We start from the raw sequence: 16162 nt of genomic DNA, 5'->3' as shown, positions 1-16162 counted from the left end.
CCAGTAGTCCAGTGGATCTCCAATGTGGGGTGGCATGGTGCTGTCCAAGTATGCAACCACCTGCTGATTCAGGTCCTGCTCCAGGTCTTCCTGCTGCTGCTGGTGAGTAGTTTCTTCACTATGCGGGTGAAGAAAGCTACTAATCAGCGACTGTAGACTCAGGCCGCTGCTGATGGAGCTGGAACTGCTCCTGCCACCCCTCCCTAGCAGCGATGGCAGTGGAACATGAGCGCAGAGGGCCCCCCCCCGGTCAGACCTGTGAGAGGATTGACGATGGCGCAGATAGGCAGCAGCCAACTGACTACATAGTATGTCTCTGTAGTAGTTCAGTTTGTCCTCCCTCTCAGTGGGTGTAAAAAAGGCCCCCATTTTGGACCAGTAGTGAGGGTCCAACAAGGTGGAGAGCCAGAAGTCATCCCTCTGCCGAATGGTGACAATTCGGCTGTCACTACGCAAGCAAGTGAGCATGCATCGGGCCATTTGTGCAAGTGACTCGGAGCGACTCCCTGCCTCCATCTCCATTGCATACTGCCACGGTGTGGTGTCCTCAAAGGGCCTAAGCAATTGGCAGGTGTCACGCATGTAATGCCACTGGCTGACATCAAAGTTACACAGGGTAGTACTCCTATCCGCTTGGATCATCAAGAAATTGTTGATGGCCTTTCTCTGTTCGTAGAACATGTGTGCCATGCAGGGCGCATGGCTCAGCCCTCCTTGATGCAGCGCCGACAACATGTTCTTCCCGTTGTCGGTCAACATCGTTCCGATTTTGAGTTGTCGTGGAGAAAGCCAGGATTCGATTTCTTGATGAAGGACACGGAGCAGTTCCTTCCCTGTGTGACACCGTTCACCCAGGCAAACGAGGTGCAGAACAGCGTGACACCGCCGTGCCCTGCACATGTGGTATGCTGGAGGGGCACTGTGACTTTTCCCTGCAGTGGAGGCTGAGGAAACGGTGGAGGATGAGGAGGCAGAGGCGGACATTGTCGCAGGACCAACGGCGTGACAATGTGGAGGCGGAAGCGGCGTGACCTGGCCAAGTTGCTGGTGTGGCTGTGAAGGAACCATATTCACCCAGTGGGCCATAAAGGACATGTATTGTCCCTAACCGTAGTTACAGCTGCACACGTCGGTGCTGCCGTTCACTTTGGCAGACACCGACAGGCTCAAGGACTGGCCCGCTTTCTGTTCTACATGTGTGTGCAGGGCTGGTACTGCCGTTTTGGCAAAGAAATTACGGCTTGGGACTCTTCACCTCGGCTCTGCACAAGTCATCAGTTCTCTAAAAGGTGCAGAGTTTACCACTTGGAAAGGGAGGGACGGCAGCACTAGCAACTTGGCCAGGAGCACATTCAGCTTCTGCGCCGTTGGATGAGTGCACGCATACTGCTGTCTCTTGGCAATCGCTTCAGTGATCGATTGCTGACGGAATGACTGACGAGGAGGAGTAGGAGGAGCAGGAGCATCTGGACCAGCAGAAGATGGGAATGACAGACAGCTCCCTTCGGCTGAGGTGGTTGAGCCTTGAATGCCTGAAACTGGGTGCGTGCCACTGGGTGACCACCACATCGGAGCCACGGTTCTCCCAGGCCACTTTATGGTGTCGCTGCATATTTTGACGCAGGGCCGTGGTGCCAACATTGGCACCCTGGCCATGCTTGACCTTCTGCCCACATATTCTACATATGGCCATGTTAACCTCCTCCGGCGGCTTAACAAAAAACTGCCAAACCGCCGAGTAGGTGATTTTCCCCCCAACAGTCCGCACTGACTGACTGCTACCACCGCTGCCTCCGTGAACCCCTGCACCACTACTTCCCGGGCAGGTAGGCTTCTGCGAAGCAGGTGGTCTACCCCGGGCACGTTTGGCTCCCAAACTCCCACTGCTGCCACCCAGCTGACTCCCAGCCATGCTACCACCTTGCTGGCTCAGCCGCTGCCTCATGGGCAAGCTGCCACCCTCTTCTCCTGATGATGATGAAGCCCCTTCTGCACCCGGCTCCCAAGTGCGATTGGCTTCATCATCGAGTAGTGTCTGCATGTTCCTGATGTCCTCCTCAGCGGTCTCTGGGTCAGGAGCCTGACCGCTCGCAACACCACCTCCCACGGCACTCTCCTCATAACTACTTGCCCACCTAGCAGAGGAAGCGATGGATGTCTCCTCTAGATGTTGGTTGGGCAGTAGCTCTTCCTCGCTGAAAAGTGGAGCTGAGCCTACAGTATATAATATTCTCGCGGTGAGGGAACAGAAAGGGACAGAGGCAGGTTGAGGACACCTGAGGGCACAGGGCCTGCTCCCGGGCCATGCCAACTAAGGGTTGTGTCTGACGAACCCACCGCTAGGGCTGTCTGAGGTCACTTGGAAGGAAGTGGATGACCGAGTCAACCATTCAAGAACCGCTGGGTTGCTGGTCAAGACACGACCGCTAGATGACACCACGAGCTCAGGCCTCTCACTGCTACTCCTGTTGCCATGCCCCCTTACTCTGCTGTGACCTCTGCTTGCACCAGAAACATTTAGGCCTCTGCCACTCCTCTGTCCATGGCCTGGCACTTCTCTGTCTGACATACTTTTAGCTGAACTAAATAAATTTAAAGCAAATTAAAACACCCCTAAAAGCAACGAATATATATTTCTTTCTGTACTGAAATATGCCACTAAATGCTTTCACCGCAGATAACTGCAACAGTGAAGTGCGTATATATTTTTCTTTCTGTACTGAAATAGGCCACTAAACGCTTCAACACATATAACTGCAACAGTGAAGTGCGTGTATATTTTTCTTTTTGTACTGAACTAGGCCACTAAAAGCTTTCACCACATATAACTGCATAAGTGAATTGCGTATATATTTTTATTTTTGTACTGAAATAGGCCACTAAACGCTTTCAACACATATAACTGCAGAAGTGAACTGAGAATATTTTTTTCTTTCTGTACTGAAATATGTCACTAAACGCTTTTACCACAAATAACTGCAACAGTGAAGTGCGTGTATATTTTTCTTTTTGTGCTGAAATATGCTACTAAAAGCTTTCACCACAAATAACTGCAACAGTGGAGTGCGTATATCTTTTTCTTTCTATACTGAAATACGCCACTAAACCCTTTCATCACATATAACTGCAGAAGTGAACTGCGTATATATTTTTCTGTTTGTACTGAAATATGTCACTAAATGCGTTTAGCGCAAGTAACTGCAACAGTGAAGTGCGTATATATTATTCTTTTTGTACTGAAATACGCCATTAAACTCTTTCACCACATATAACTGCATAAGTGAACTGCGTATATATTTTTATTTTTGTACTGAAATAGGCCACTAAAAGCTTTCATAACATATAACTGCATAAGTGAATTGCGTATATATTTTTATTTTTGTACTGAAATAGGCCACTAAACGCTTTCAACACATATAACTGCAGAAGTGAACTGAGAATATTTTTTTCTTTCTGTACTGAAATATGTCACTAAACGCTTTTACCACAAATAACTGCAACAGTGAAGTGCGTGTATATTTTTCTTTTTGTGCTGAAATATGCTACTAAAAGCTTTCACCACAAATAACTGCAACAGTGGAGTGCGTATATCTTTTTCTTTCTATACTGAAATACGCCACTAAACCCTTTCATCACATATAACTGCAGAAGTGAACTGCGTATATATTTTTCTGTTTGTACTGAAATATGTCACTAAATGCGTTTAGCGCAAGTAACTGCAACAGTGAAGTGCGTATATATTATTCTTTTTGTACTGAAATACGCCATTAAACTCTTTCACCACATATAACTGCATAAGTGAACTGCGTATATATTTTTATTTTTGTACTGAAATAGGCCACTAAACGCTTTCACCACATATAGCTGCAGAAGTAAACAGCGTATATATTTTTCTGTTTAAAATGAAATACGCCACTAAACGCTTTCACCACATATAACTGCAGAAGTGAACTGCGTATATATTTTTCTGTTTGTACTGAAATATGTCACTTAGGGCTCTTTCACACTTGCGTTATTGTCTTCCGGCATAGAGTTCCGTCGTCGGGACTCTATGCCGGAAGAATACTGATCAGGATTATCCTAATGCATTCTGAATGGAGAGTAATCCGTTCAGGATGCATCAGGATGTCTTCAGTTCCGGTACGGAACGTTTTTTGGCCGGAGAAAATACCGCAGCATGCTGCGCTTTTTGCTCCGGCCAAAAATCCTGAAGACTTGCCGCAAGGCCGGATCCGGGATCAATGCCCATTGAAAGGCATTGATCCGGATCCGGCCTTAAGCTAAACGTCGTTTCGGCGCATTGCCGGACCCGACGTTTAGCTTTTTCTGAATAGTTACCATGGCTGCCGGGACGCTAAAGTCCTGACAGCCATGGTAAGTGTAGCGGGGAGCAGGGGAGCAGCATACTTACCGTCCGTGCGGCTCCCCGGGCGCTCCAGAGTGACGTCAGGGCGCCCCAAGCTCATGGATCACGTGATCACATGGATCACGTCATCCATGCGCATGGGGCGCTCTGACGTCATTCTGGAGCGCCCGGAGAGCCGCACGGACTGTAAGTATACCGCTCCCCCGCTCCCCACTACTACTATGGCAACCAGGACTTTAATAGCGTCCTGGGTGCCATAGTAACACTGAAAGCATTTGGAAGACGGTTCCGTCTTCAAATGCTTTCAGTACACTTGCGTTGTTACGGATCCGGCAGGCACCTCCGGCAACGGAAGTGCATGCCGGATCCCAACAACGCAAGTGTGAAAGAGGCCTAAACGCTTTTACCGCAAATAACTGCATAAGTGAACTGAGAATATATTTTTCTTTTTCCATAGATATAAGCCACTAAAGGCTTTTTAACATAGCACTTGCACCCCAAGAACAAATTGCTGGAATGACAGAGCTGTATAATGGCTATTTGGATCCCCAAATAATCTTTCCCTGCCCTTGTAAATCACTTTCCTAGCACTGTCCCTAGCGCCTTCTGACGTCTCTCCCTGCACTAAGATGCTGTGCAATGATTCCTCCCTATCCTTTCTCTGAACTTATAAATAGTTTTTTCAGGTTTTCTTTTGACAACCAGGTTTTTCCTATTGCTTTCCCTAGCTGTCTCATGTCTCACATCTGTCCCTGCAATTGGAACGCTGGAAAATGTCTGACTCCAAGATGGCTGCCGTATTTATAGGGCTGTGACATCACAGGGCTGGCTGGCTGCTGATTGGCTGTATGCAGGCATGTCAATCTGGGTGATCCTGCCTTCCCAGAGTTCCTTGCCCCATGTCCTCACACGTGTAGCTGCCATTTTAGGAAAAATTGCGATTAGTTATCATGAATCGCGAGGAAATTCGCATTCACGAATCAAATTTTTCCTGAAATTTGGATCGAATTCCACTTCGTCAGATTCGATTCGCTCATCTCTAGTCATCACTATAATCACCAAAGTGTTAGAGTAGGCTCCTTTAATAGAAATGAAGTTGTCAAAAATTAGGCAATTCACCAGCCAGGGGACATTAAGTACGCAGAGATTTGGTGTACAGTAGAATCCAGGTTTCCCCGTTCTCAGTGTTTATACATAAAGAAGAAAACACAAACCCAATAAATATTTATGGTCCAGGACACTGATCCAATCGGATTACAGATAACAATGCATGAAGGTGAGCACATGTCCAATCAAGTCTTTATGGTCCAGGACACTGATCTAATCAGATTAGACATAACTATGCATGAAGGTAAGCACATGTCCAATAAAGTCTTTATGGTCCAGGACACTGGTCCAATTAGATTGAAGAAACAATGCATGATAGCCTAATGTCAGGACAATGCAACCTATGGTATTATGTGTGGACAGAGTCTGCCGGGTCTTAGTCCCAAGCAATCTTAACAACTCTTGTACCCCACTAAACCCTTCCCACAATCTGTGTTTGGAATGTTCTTAAGAAGCTTGGAAAAGTGTGTTCAGGACAAGATGGAGTCTCTTTTTGACAAACTCTTAAAGAGGATCCTTAATCTAATTATTATCCTACCTTATAGTGCGGCCCCCACTGATGTATTGGCACTTTTTTTTCCCTAAAGAACCCCCCGTTCATCAGCTGCGGTCCCCGTATCTTTTGGCGCATCATATGCTAATGAGGCGACTCAGTTATACATATATAGGCTCGGGGCCTTATATCGTGGACTCGTATTTCTCCTGGGAGCGGTTATCTTCTCACTGGCTGCGAGCGCATCCAATCAGAGTGCCCCACTCTTAGCCAGGGAGAAGGAGGTGAAGTTCTTGCGGGAGAGGGGGCTGCGATTCTCGAGAGAACTTGAGCTCCTTCTCCCTGATGTATTTAGAAGAAAAAAAAGTGCCAATACATCAGTGGGGGCCGCACTATAAGTTAGGATAATAATTAGATTAAGGATATCCAGGTGAAAGGTCCTCTCTAAGACATTCTTTGGCATTGACATAGGTTCCTGCATCTGTTTTATTCTACTCCTAACATACCAGCAGAGCCTGATGGCGGGACTCTGGGAGCTCTGGAACCTTGTCCTGCCCTACTTATCTCTAATTCTCCCTACCACTACAAAGATACTACAAGTATTGATAATATTTGGGTTCTCCTGCTGTTGTGCTGGGTGAAGGGAGTGGGGGTGATTGGCTTGTACCTCGGTAGAGTGAGCTGTAGCCCTTCCAGATCTGTTTCCATATAATTCCTTATGGGCCTCAAGAAAAAAAACATAAACATGATTAGTCAATGTAACTTTGTTGATAGTACAGAAAAAACCCATAAAACAAGTAAATCAATAAGACAATGGTGCACAGCATGAATATCCCCATCAACAAGGTGTGGAGTAGTTAGTTGAAGTGGAAGGGACCTTCAAAGCAAGGTTCAAGAGCCTACTGATAAGGACAATGATTGTGGAACCACAGTGCCAACTAATTGGTTTTATTTTAGTCTATTCCTGAGATCGTCATCCTGGTGGTTCCCTGGTTTTCACCATTTAACCCCTATATAGGGAACTGGTCTTCACTCCAGGGGAGCCACCAGGCTGCTACCTCTAGGAATAGTCCTGGTATAGTTGGAAGCTGACCCACAGAGGTCAGAGACACAAGTGAAAAGCACTAGGGGATCAGGCAAGGCATATGGATGGATCCAGACTGAGGGCAGGCAGGCAGAGTACATGCAAATCCAAGGAACAGACCCAGGGTCAGGGCAGACAGAAGTAGGTCAGAATTCAGGTATCAGGCAGACAAATAGATCAGTGTCACTGGCACAAGTCAGGTTAGACAGACATTGATTGAGGGAAATTGTGGAGTCCGCACACCTTGATATAGTGGTGGGTGCTCGCAGAGGACTTCAGTCGTAAATTATATAGAGATAATCCACGGCACACCAATGTCTTTTGCTTTGCAAATTTATTATTAGTACAAAAATATTCACAAGTTTGTCAATATATGACTGGTCGCGCCATCATAGTAATATCAGCATAAATAACATATCTTTGTAGGCCGTAATGTGTCCCAACGTTTCGGTCCTGTCAAAGACCTTTCTCAAGGGATCATGGCCGGGTAGCAAACGGTTGCTTCAAACAAGACAAGTAGATCATGTTCTATCCCCAATTCTCCTAGTATTTCCTGCAATACTTCTGCTGTGAAATGCATACCTCTATCATTTTCTATAGTTGCTAGAACCCTATACTTAGATACCACTTCAGAGAGGAGCTTCTTGGCATCGTCTTTGCATTCACCTTGATGACAGGCATGCTTCCGGCCCTCTGAGAAGAGATTCACACAGACAATCACAAAGTCATACTGACCCACCTTTAGAGGAAATCTATCTGCAGACACTGGAAAGGGTATGATTTGGGAGGTGCGTAGGAGGAACCTTTATCATCTTTGCAGTGTTATGACAAGTACAGATCAGGCAGGCCTAATGGCAATTTCTTGAATCCCAGGACAATCCAGGAATTACGTACCAAACTTACTATTGCTTCCTCTGAAGCATGCGTGGGTCCATATGTCAAATTGGTCATCATGGGGTACAAGGCTCGGGGCATGCAAAGTCTGTTGCTTACTGCCCAGATTTCATCTTTTTTCTTCCATTCATTAATTTCCTCATTAGAAGCATGGGTCTGCATTTGGGCCAGCAATGCCAGATCCACCTCCCGTATTGCTGCTATGGAGTAGTACACTGCCATCACAGGAGGAGGAAGTAGAGCAGCAGCTTATGCTACTTCATCAGCGAGTGGCAGTTTCTACTTTTCCCAATAGTTCCAGAAACATACCTGGAGTCAGTGTATATGCTAGCGACCTGTTCTTCCATCATCATACATACTGCCTTCTGTGGAGATATCTGAGGGGAAAGAGGTTCTTGGCACAGCACATGTAAGGTGGCAACAACGAATCCTGTCTGTGGATTATGCATAGAACTGTCTGTGACATTGTCTAGCTCTTCATTTTCTGGATTCATTAGTTCACATTATCTGGGTCACTAAATGGGAACAATTCTCCACTCCTGACAACAGCTCCATACCAGTCAGGCATCTTGATTTGCATCTACCTTTGCCTCCCTTAATTTCTTCTTACTATGCCCATTCTTGATTACCCTCTACTGGACCCATTGGAAGCAGGGGCGTACCTAGAGCATTTGGCACCCGGGGCGAACCCTTTGTTTGTTTGTGTCTTTTTTATCCTCAGTCGCGGCGGGCCCCCAGTGGCGTAGGGCCCCATAGCCATTGCTATGGCTGCTATGGCGATCCCTACGCCACTGGCACCCCACTTGTGAGTGGCACCCGGGGCGGGCCGCCCCCCCCCCCCCTTGGTACGCCACTGATTGGAAGTAATGTAACCGGGCTCAGAACTGTGCAGCACTTGGATTTGGAGGGTCGTGTCTTGCAGCAGATACTGTTTAGTGTGAGCTTGATCAACTTTTAATAAACACCATCATCACACCTACCACCACTATTATGATAACTACCATCAAGACTCTCACTATAACGGTTGCCCCTAGTATCCTCTTGCAATAGCCGGTTTATGGGTGACATTGTGTCTTGTCGTGTTATCTGTTATCAGTTGTAGATAGAACCTGTGTGATGTTATCGCTCTCATCATCTCACCACCACATTGTCTCGTTTTTAGGTTTTCATGGACTTTTTCTCCCGCTCCCTCTACTACGAGTACAGATCTGATGGGATTACAGTTCAGGTACCAGTATTACCTCCACAGCATTACCGCATCCTCATCAGCCATCAGTCACGCTTACTATAATGAAAGTCGGAGCAAGGCATGACCTTGATCTCGTGTTATCAGATGGCCTCTATCGTACATGAATGCAGCTCTAGATGTGACTAACATATGAGGTCACAGAACCGCCAAATAGTAAATACAGCTCTGGAGGTGACTTAATCATAATACCTGATATAACAGCAGAATGATGACTGCAGCTTTGGATATAATTGGAGTATAAGTGTAGGCAACGTAGTTGCCGTATTTGTGGGAGGGGAGGCTCCCGCTCTTACTATTTAAGGCACCTCCGTGCTCTTCCCCCCCGGCGGCTTCCTCCACTAGTTCCGGCTCGACAGCGTGTGCGTCACTTCCGGGTCACGTGGTGAATCGCGTCCGACGGCCGTCGTCCTGCGTACAGCATCGCTCATCTCCCCACCTGCAGCAGCGCTCATCACCGCACCTTCAGCCGCTCCCGTCCGGCAGGCATCCCGGCACAGGTAACGGGCGCATGCGCCTGGTCTCCCGGCCCACGTTCAGGCGGCGGTCGCCTCGGCAGCCGCACCTCTCCTCGCCGGGCAGCCATGCTAACGGGCGCATACAGCCGACAGCTTCCTCCTAGCGACGGTACCACTTATCTAGTACACGTCCCGGACCGCAGGAGGGTGCTGTCGGCTTCGCTATCGCCGTCTTCTAATGGCCCACCACGCACTTCCCAGACTACTGCCTCAGGCGTCGCTCCCGTGATAGCCCCAGCGCGCTACCGGATATCATACCCCCCCGGGTTATAGTACCCACGCAGTCACAGGGTGCCCGGTCCCTCCACCACGTGTGCACAGTCGGGGGTCAGACATCATGTACACATGGCGCACACGGCACCATATCGCCACATTCCGTTTCATCTGTTCGGCGCACCGCAGCTTCTGTGTCGCCAGCCGTACCGTTCTTGATACCACAGTCCGGACAGTATGCAATTCAAAGCATACTCACGCTGGGCATTCGTCGTTTTTCAGCTACTGGTACCGCGCACCCCGCGCGTGCGCAGCGTACGGGCGCACATACTTATCTAGACGTCCGATTACGGGCATTCAGTTGTCAGTACTGGCTATATCATTGATGCTTTTTCCATAAACAGGTGTCATCTCAGGCTTCAAAGGCTCGTACGGTCTGAGTATCATACTCCTACAAACCCTGGTGCAGGTAGATTCAGTAATATAGTTAGGTCAGGCTTTTTTTATTTAGTTTTATTTTTTATTTTTTTCCAAAGCTGACCTGGTGCTCTCTTTCGTTCAGTCAGGTAGTCACATACTTCGTCCATCAGGATCCGGTAAAGGGAATTTATTTGGTTTGCTCTCCCCCCTGTCTCTCACCTCTCTTCCTCGCTCTCTTCTCACCAGGGGTAACACTCCCCACCAGGGGTTCATGTACAGCCATGGAAAAAAAGAGAAAAAAAAAAACACATGTATTTATAAAAAATAAAAAAAAAGGAAAAAAAAAAAAAAAAAGAGGGGGGGTTTCTCCCCACGTCCTCAGTTTCACACGCAGTCCCGGCACGTTCAGCCGCGGCAGGTCTGTCACGTCCTCAGACCCACACGCAGTCCCGGCACGTTCAGCCGCGGCAGGTCGGTCACGTCCGCAGACTCAGTCGATAGTCACGGCATATCGCAGCTGGCCCACTTCTGACACGTGCTCAGACTCTCACGCCAAATCCGTCACGTTTCAGCATTTGCCAGTTCTGTCACGTCTTCAGACTCAACGTAAGACCTGTCACGTCCTCAGGCAAATCGTCAGGTCTGTCACGTCTTCAGACTCGGTCAAGTCCTGTCACGACTTCAGGCATACGTTACTCTGTCACGTCTTCAGAGACGACGCAAGTCCTGTCACGACTACAGGCGCCAGTTTAGTCGCAGCTTGGTAAGGCTCACCGTACGAGCGTACAGGTCTCCTGTCTCACACGCATCCACTATAACCCTCTTACACGGAGTTGTGGGCCCCCACGGACATCAGCAGTCATGGCTGTACACGCCCCGTCCCGGGGTTCACAAGGTGGCAGGGGGTGTTAGGGTACACGAGTGGTTATTTCCCCTCAGGCACAGCTTGCACGGTTAGTCTTTCTTCCCTAATTAGTCCACCAGGGTGCATGGTACAGGCAATCGTCACGTGTAGCTAGCCTTCGTGTCATGCTTTTCATGTATTCTAGATGGAGCTGCCACACAACCAAGTTCCGACTGCATCTGCGTCATCCCAAGCCAGCGGGGACGTACAGTCTGAAAGAGGCATGACCCCCTCCCTAAGGTCTTGGACCATCTCCAGGATAACTACGGAACTGTTACGCAGAGGAATTCCCTTCCCTGCATCCGCTAGGAAGGCCGAACTTTTTCGTTTGCTACAGTCCGAACCAGGCTTCAGTCAAGAGTTACTGACGCCCAATACCATACAGACTTCCATCACCCAGTTACATGCGGCAATTAATAACATGGCGTCCTCCATGTCCGGCTTCCAAACCAGACTAGAGGAAATTCAAAACAGGGCTTCCACCTCCAGCGCTGGCGCCCCTACACTCACGTCTCCATCAGTCCCCTCCACGTCTGCGGCTACCCCCCCCCCCCAACTTCCCTAATGTCGCACCACCGCATTTCATTCCGGCCAACGTTAGGCAGGATATTCTAGACGGTAAGGATGTTAATTTAGCCTGCCTGCTTATCGCTACACACGAGGTACCCGACAATAAGACCATCGCCTGCGGGGAGGTGTCTGTCATCCTCAAGTCACGGGACATCAGGCTAAACCGCAAACTCAGTATTACTGAGCTTGTGCTGGCGTTTAGCCTATACCGGGACGTCATCTGTTCCGTGTCGCCCAGTCGCCGTGAAGAATTTGACCTATACCTCTATAAAGTAGTAGACCTAGGCCACAAATACGGGGGCACGGCCTTCTACGAGTACCATAGGTCTTTTTCTGCAAGGGCAGCAGCCTTGCTCACACAGTTCCAGCACACCGTCGACTGGGCAGTGACCGACACCAAGCTTTTCTGCCGCCATTTTGCTGGCTTGAGAGCCCCCGCTTGTTCCACCTGCAGCGCACACTCCCACACCGCAGAGTGGTGCGCCTCCAGCAATCCTCCGTCAGGCAGCTCCCAGACTAGGCAGGCACCCGATAGCGTCATGCCCAAATCCGCCACAGGGGTCGATAAATTAGGCAGGCCTATCAAGTACCTAGGCAAATCGCAAGTTTGCAACAACTTCAATCACACAGGGTGCTTCTACAGCCAATGCCGGTTGCTGCATTTATGCACCAGCTGTTTTAGGGCCCACCCCAAGACAGAGTGCCCTCAGAAAAGCCTTCACCCGGCATGACTAGGCAGGGTGCACGTTGACACGCTAGCCACATTCCTGGCTGATCATCCTGACCAGCAGTGGGTGAGGTTCCTCCTAAACGGTTTCACCGTAGGTTTCCACACAGGCCAGATATCCCTACCACAGACCACGTACGAATGTAGGAATTTACTGTGTGCCGTCAGGAACCCTGAGGCAGTCAGTGGCCTCATTCAAGCAGAGGTGGTAAAGGGCTACCTGATAGGTCCTATGCGCCAGCCCCCTTTCGATTGCTGGAGAATTAGTCCGATAGGCATGGTTGTTGGCAAATTCTCCAATAAAAGACGCCTGATTTACGACCTGTCAGCTCCACATTCTTCCGACGTGCCTAGCCTCAATGCTCTCATTCCCTCCGAGGAGTTCGGCATGAAATATGCGTCCATAGACGAGGCAATTCAGGTCATACTGTCTTTGGGGCAGCACACGTGGCTGTCAAAAGCAGATATCACCGACGCTTTTAAATTGCTGCCCATTCATCCCCAACTATGGCAGTGGCATGGCGTCAGGTGGGACGGGCTGTATTACTTCGCTAACTGTCTCACTTTCGGCTCCAAATCAAGCCCTTGGCTGTTCGATCAGTTTGCCAGTAGTCTACACTGGATCCTGGAGCACACCTTCAGTGCCCATCACGTCATCCACTATCTAGACGACTTTCTGCTGATCGAACCTCCGGCACGGCCTCCAGGTGATCTAGGAGTTTTGATCGAAGTGTTCAGCAAACTCGGAGTTCCAGTAGTGAATCATAAGCTTGAGGGCCCCCACACCAGTTTGACCTTTTTAGGTATCCAATTAGACACCGTTACGTTGCAAGCTAGTTTGCCTCCGGACAAACTACATAGGATCAGAGATAAAATCCATAAGTTCGCTTGCGCAGGCATTTGTTCCAGAGCGGAGCTCCAAAGTCTGCTCGGCATGCTCAATTATGCCATGAGGATCATCCCGCAGGGCAGGACTTTCATCTCCAGACTCCTTAGCCTTCTTCCATCAGCCACCGACCAAGATAGCCAGGTGAGGCTAGATCAACAAGCTCTGGCCGATCTAGTGATGTGGGACCGGTTCCTTTCCAACTGGAATGGTATTTCATTGTTTAGTCCCTCAGTGTCCAGCCACTCCCCCGTCCTCCACGCCGATGCTTCATCAGCTCTGGGCTTCGCCGCCATCTACGGCAACCACTGGATGGCCAGTGCTTGGCCACCCGAGGTTGCTTCCATACCTGGGTTTTCTCAGTCATCCTCGTTGTTCGAGATTTACCCCATTGTCGCTGCAGCACAGGCGTGGGGAGCTCACTGGCGCAAGAGCACAGTGCTGATTCTGACCGATAATGAAGGTCTGGCTGCACTGATCAATAAGGGTAGGTCAGACTCCAGTGAAATCATGGCCTTCATGAGACAGTTTATCTGGTTGGCTCTACAGTACCAGTTTCATTTTGAATGTGCACATATTCCTGGCAAGGTAAACGTGGCAGCAGATGCTCTATCTAGAGGTAAACTGCAATTTTTCTTTCAGATTTCACCAGAGGCGGACCCCGTACCAACCCCTACACCATCGCACAACCTGTTAGTCATGCCTTGAACACGCACCTGGCCACAGCCAGGCTCCTCATGCAGAGGTCCTTGTCCGAGAACACGGCTAGGACATACAAGACGGCGTGGTCCCATTTTTCTAGATTCCAGATCAAGTGTCCACAGCTGGCCATGGACGATATCACGTATTTACTCGCGTTTATAGCTTTTTGCCACTCAGACCTCAAACTAGCACACGGCACGATCAAGTCATACTTAGCCGGTATACAACACTACTGGCACATCACCTACCCAGATAGACCCTCGCTATTCTCCGCTCACCCTGTTAAAACGATCCTCAAGGGCATCCAGAATTCAGCAGCCGTTAGCACAATTTCCAGGAGACCCTTCTCTGGGGACATGTTTAAATCCTTAGCGGCCATCCTAGATACCAACCCCTTCGGAGTTAGGACTAGCGCCTTAGTTAAGACCGCCCTGTATCTATGCTTCTACGGCTTCCTACGACCCGGGGAATTTACGTGCCCCGTTTCCCGCCGTTCCTTCATACAGAAACAACATTTACAACACTCAGGCTCCCACTATGTGCTCACACTTTATCATACCAAGACGACCAGACCTGGCGAGGCCACCAAGGTTAAGTATTTTCCCACAGGTAATGCATGGTGCCCGGTCGCAGTGTTTAATGTATGGTTGGCACTGGTCAAACCCGACGCACCTCATTCCCCATTGTTGGCTTACGACTCCGGCCCACTCTCTATACAGACCTTCCTTAGGTTCATCCGCGCCTTATTGCCAGGAGTAGGCGTGGATCCATCGAGCATCACCGGCCATTCATTCCGGATAGGCGCAGCATCAGCCGCCTCTAAAAACAATGTACCGGGGCACATTATAAAGAGATTAGGGCGTTGGAAGTCATTGTGCTACACTCGCTACATCCCCAACCCTAAACGCGAGATGTCTTTAGCTTTCCGTAATTTGTTACTGTAATATGTGTCAATACAGTATTTTGTTCACATTACTGTGTCTTGTATTTTTGGCCCCTTTAGGCTACCCTTTACAGCAGTTCCGCCACTACTCTACTGCTACGCTTAGGCCACGGCTGTTCTGATAGTCGATCCGAGCACAAGTGTAGGCAACGTAGTTGCCGTATTTGTGGGAGGGGAGGCTCCTGCTCTTACTATTTAAGGCACCTCCGTGCTCTTCCCCCCCGGCGGCTTCCTCCACTAGTTCCGGCTCGACAGCGTGTGCCCCTCCCACCCTACCCCTTTTTTCATCCTTCCCATGGGGCGGCCCCCTTTAGGCTACCCTTTACAGCAGTTCCGCCACTACTCTACTGCTACGCTTAGGCCACGGCTGTTCTGATAGTCGATCCGAGCACAAGACGTGATATAGTCATATTAGCCAATCCGAAGGAAGCATAGTCCCTATAATTTATATACAGTGTATTAGAGAGAAGCTAAATAAATTGATGGCTACGCTCTGTCTCCTCAGTCTGTTCTGCCACATTTTGTGTCCACCAACATGACCCGCAATATAAGCTCCAACATTCTAGTGAAGACCAGTGATGACTACGTCCGGGAAGCTCTGAACACCGTAGGGTACTCCCATCGTACAAATGGCTGCCTCTCCCACTGCTTCCAGGTACACACAAACATATGATTTTAGCCTTCAATGGCCCAGTAGACATCAAGGAGGGGAAGGGGTCACATATTTTACCGCTGTCATTTTCTTTCAGAGCTACATCCTTGACCACCTGCTAACCGAGACCTTCATGAATTCCCGAATCTGTATTTTCATTGCCGGGTGTGCCATGAGTCTGATAATAAAGATACTGAAAATAAACTAGACCCAGCAATAAAAGATCTCAGAAGTTGTACTGTGCATTGTCTATATCTACAGAATAACAGCAGATACTGAGGAACTCTTTTTAATTTTATACAAAAATAGAAAAACGTTGCCATAACATTTCCAAACAAGATATAAAACAAGGTATAAAGTATATACACTTACCCTACTGGCCCAGCTACATGCATACTATCTCATTCATAACTACTAAAAAAAAAAAAATGGAGAAA

At 48.8% G+C, this 16162-nt stretch overlaps 1 protein-coding gene across 1 annotated transcript in view; it reads left to right on the top strand.

Annotated features, from left to right (window-relative positions):
• The window catches only part of LOC120986583 (very-long-chain 3-oxoacyl-CoA reductase-B-like), a 116992-nt gene extending 101048 nt beyond the window's left edge, over positions 1 to 15944 (top strand). The window contains exons 11-13 of the mRNA XM_040415243.1: positions 9107 to 9172; positions 15579 to 15728; positions 15823 to 15944. Coding sequence (XP_040271177.1) covers positions 9107 to 9172; positions 15579 to 15728; positions 15823 to 15933 — 327 coding nt within the window. The 3' untranslated portion in view covers positions 15934 to 15944. The remainder of the gene's footprint in view (positions 1 to 9106; positions 9173 to 15578; positions 15729 to 15822) is intronic.
• Positions 15945 to 16162: the final 218 nt, after the last annotated feature.

This window comes from Bufo bufo, chromosome 1 (assembly GCF_905171765.1).
Source record: "Bufo bufo chromosome 1, aBufBuf1.1, whole genome shotgun sequence".
Lineage (NCBI taxonomy): Eukaryota > Metazoa > Chordata > Amphibia > Anura > Bufonidae > Bufo > Bufo bufo.
The sequence above is the reverse complement of the archived record's forward strand: the minus strand, read 5'-3'. Positions and strand labels throughout refer to the sequence as shown.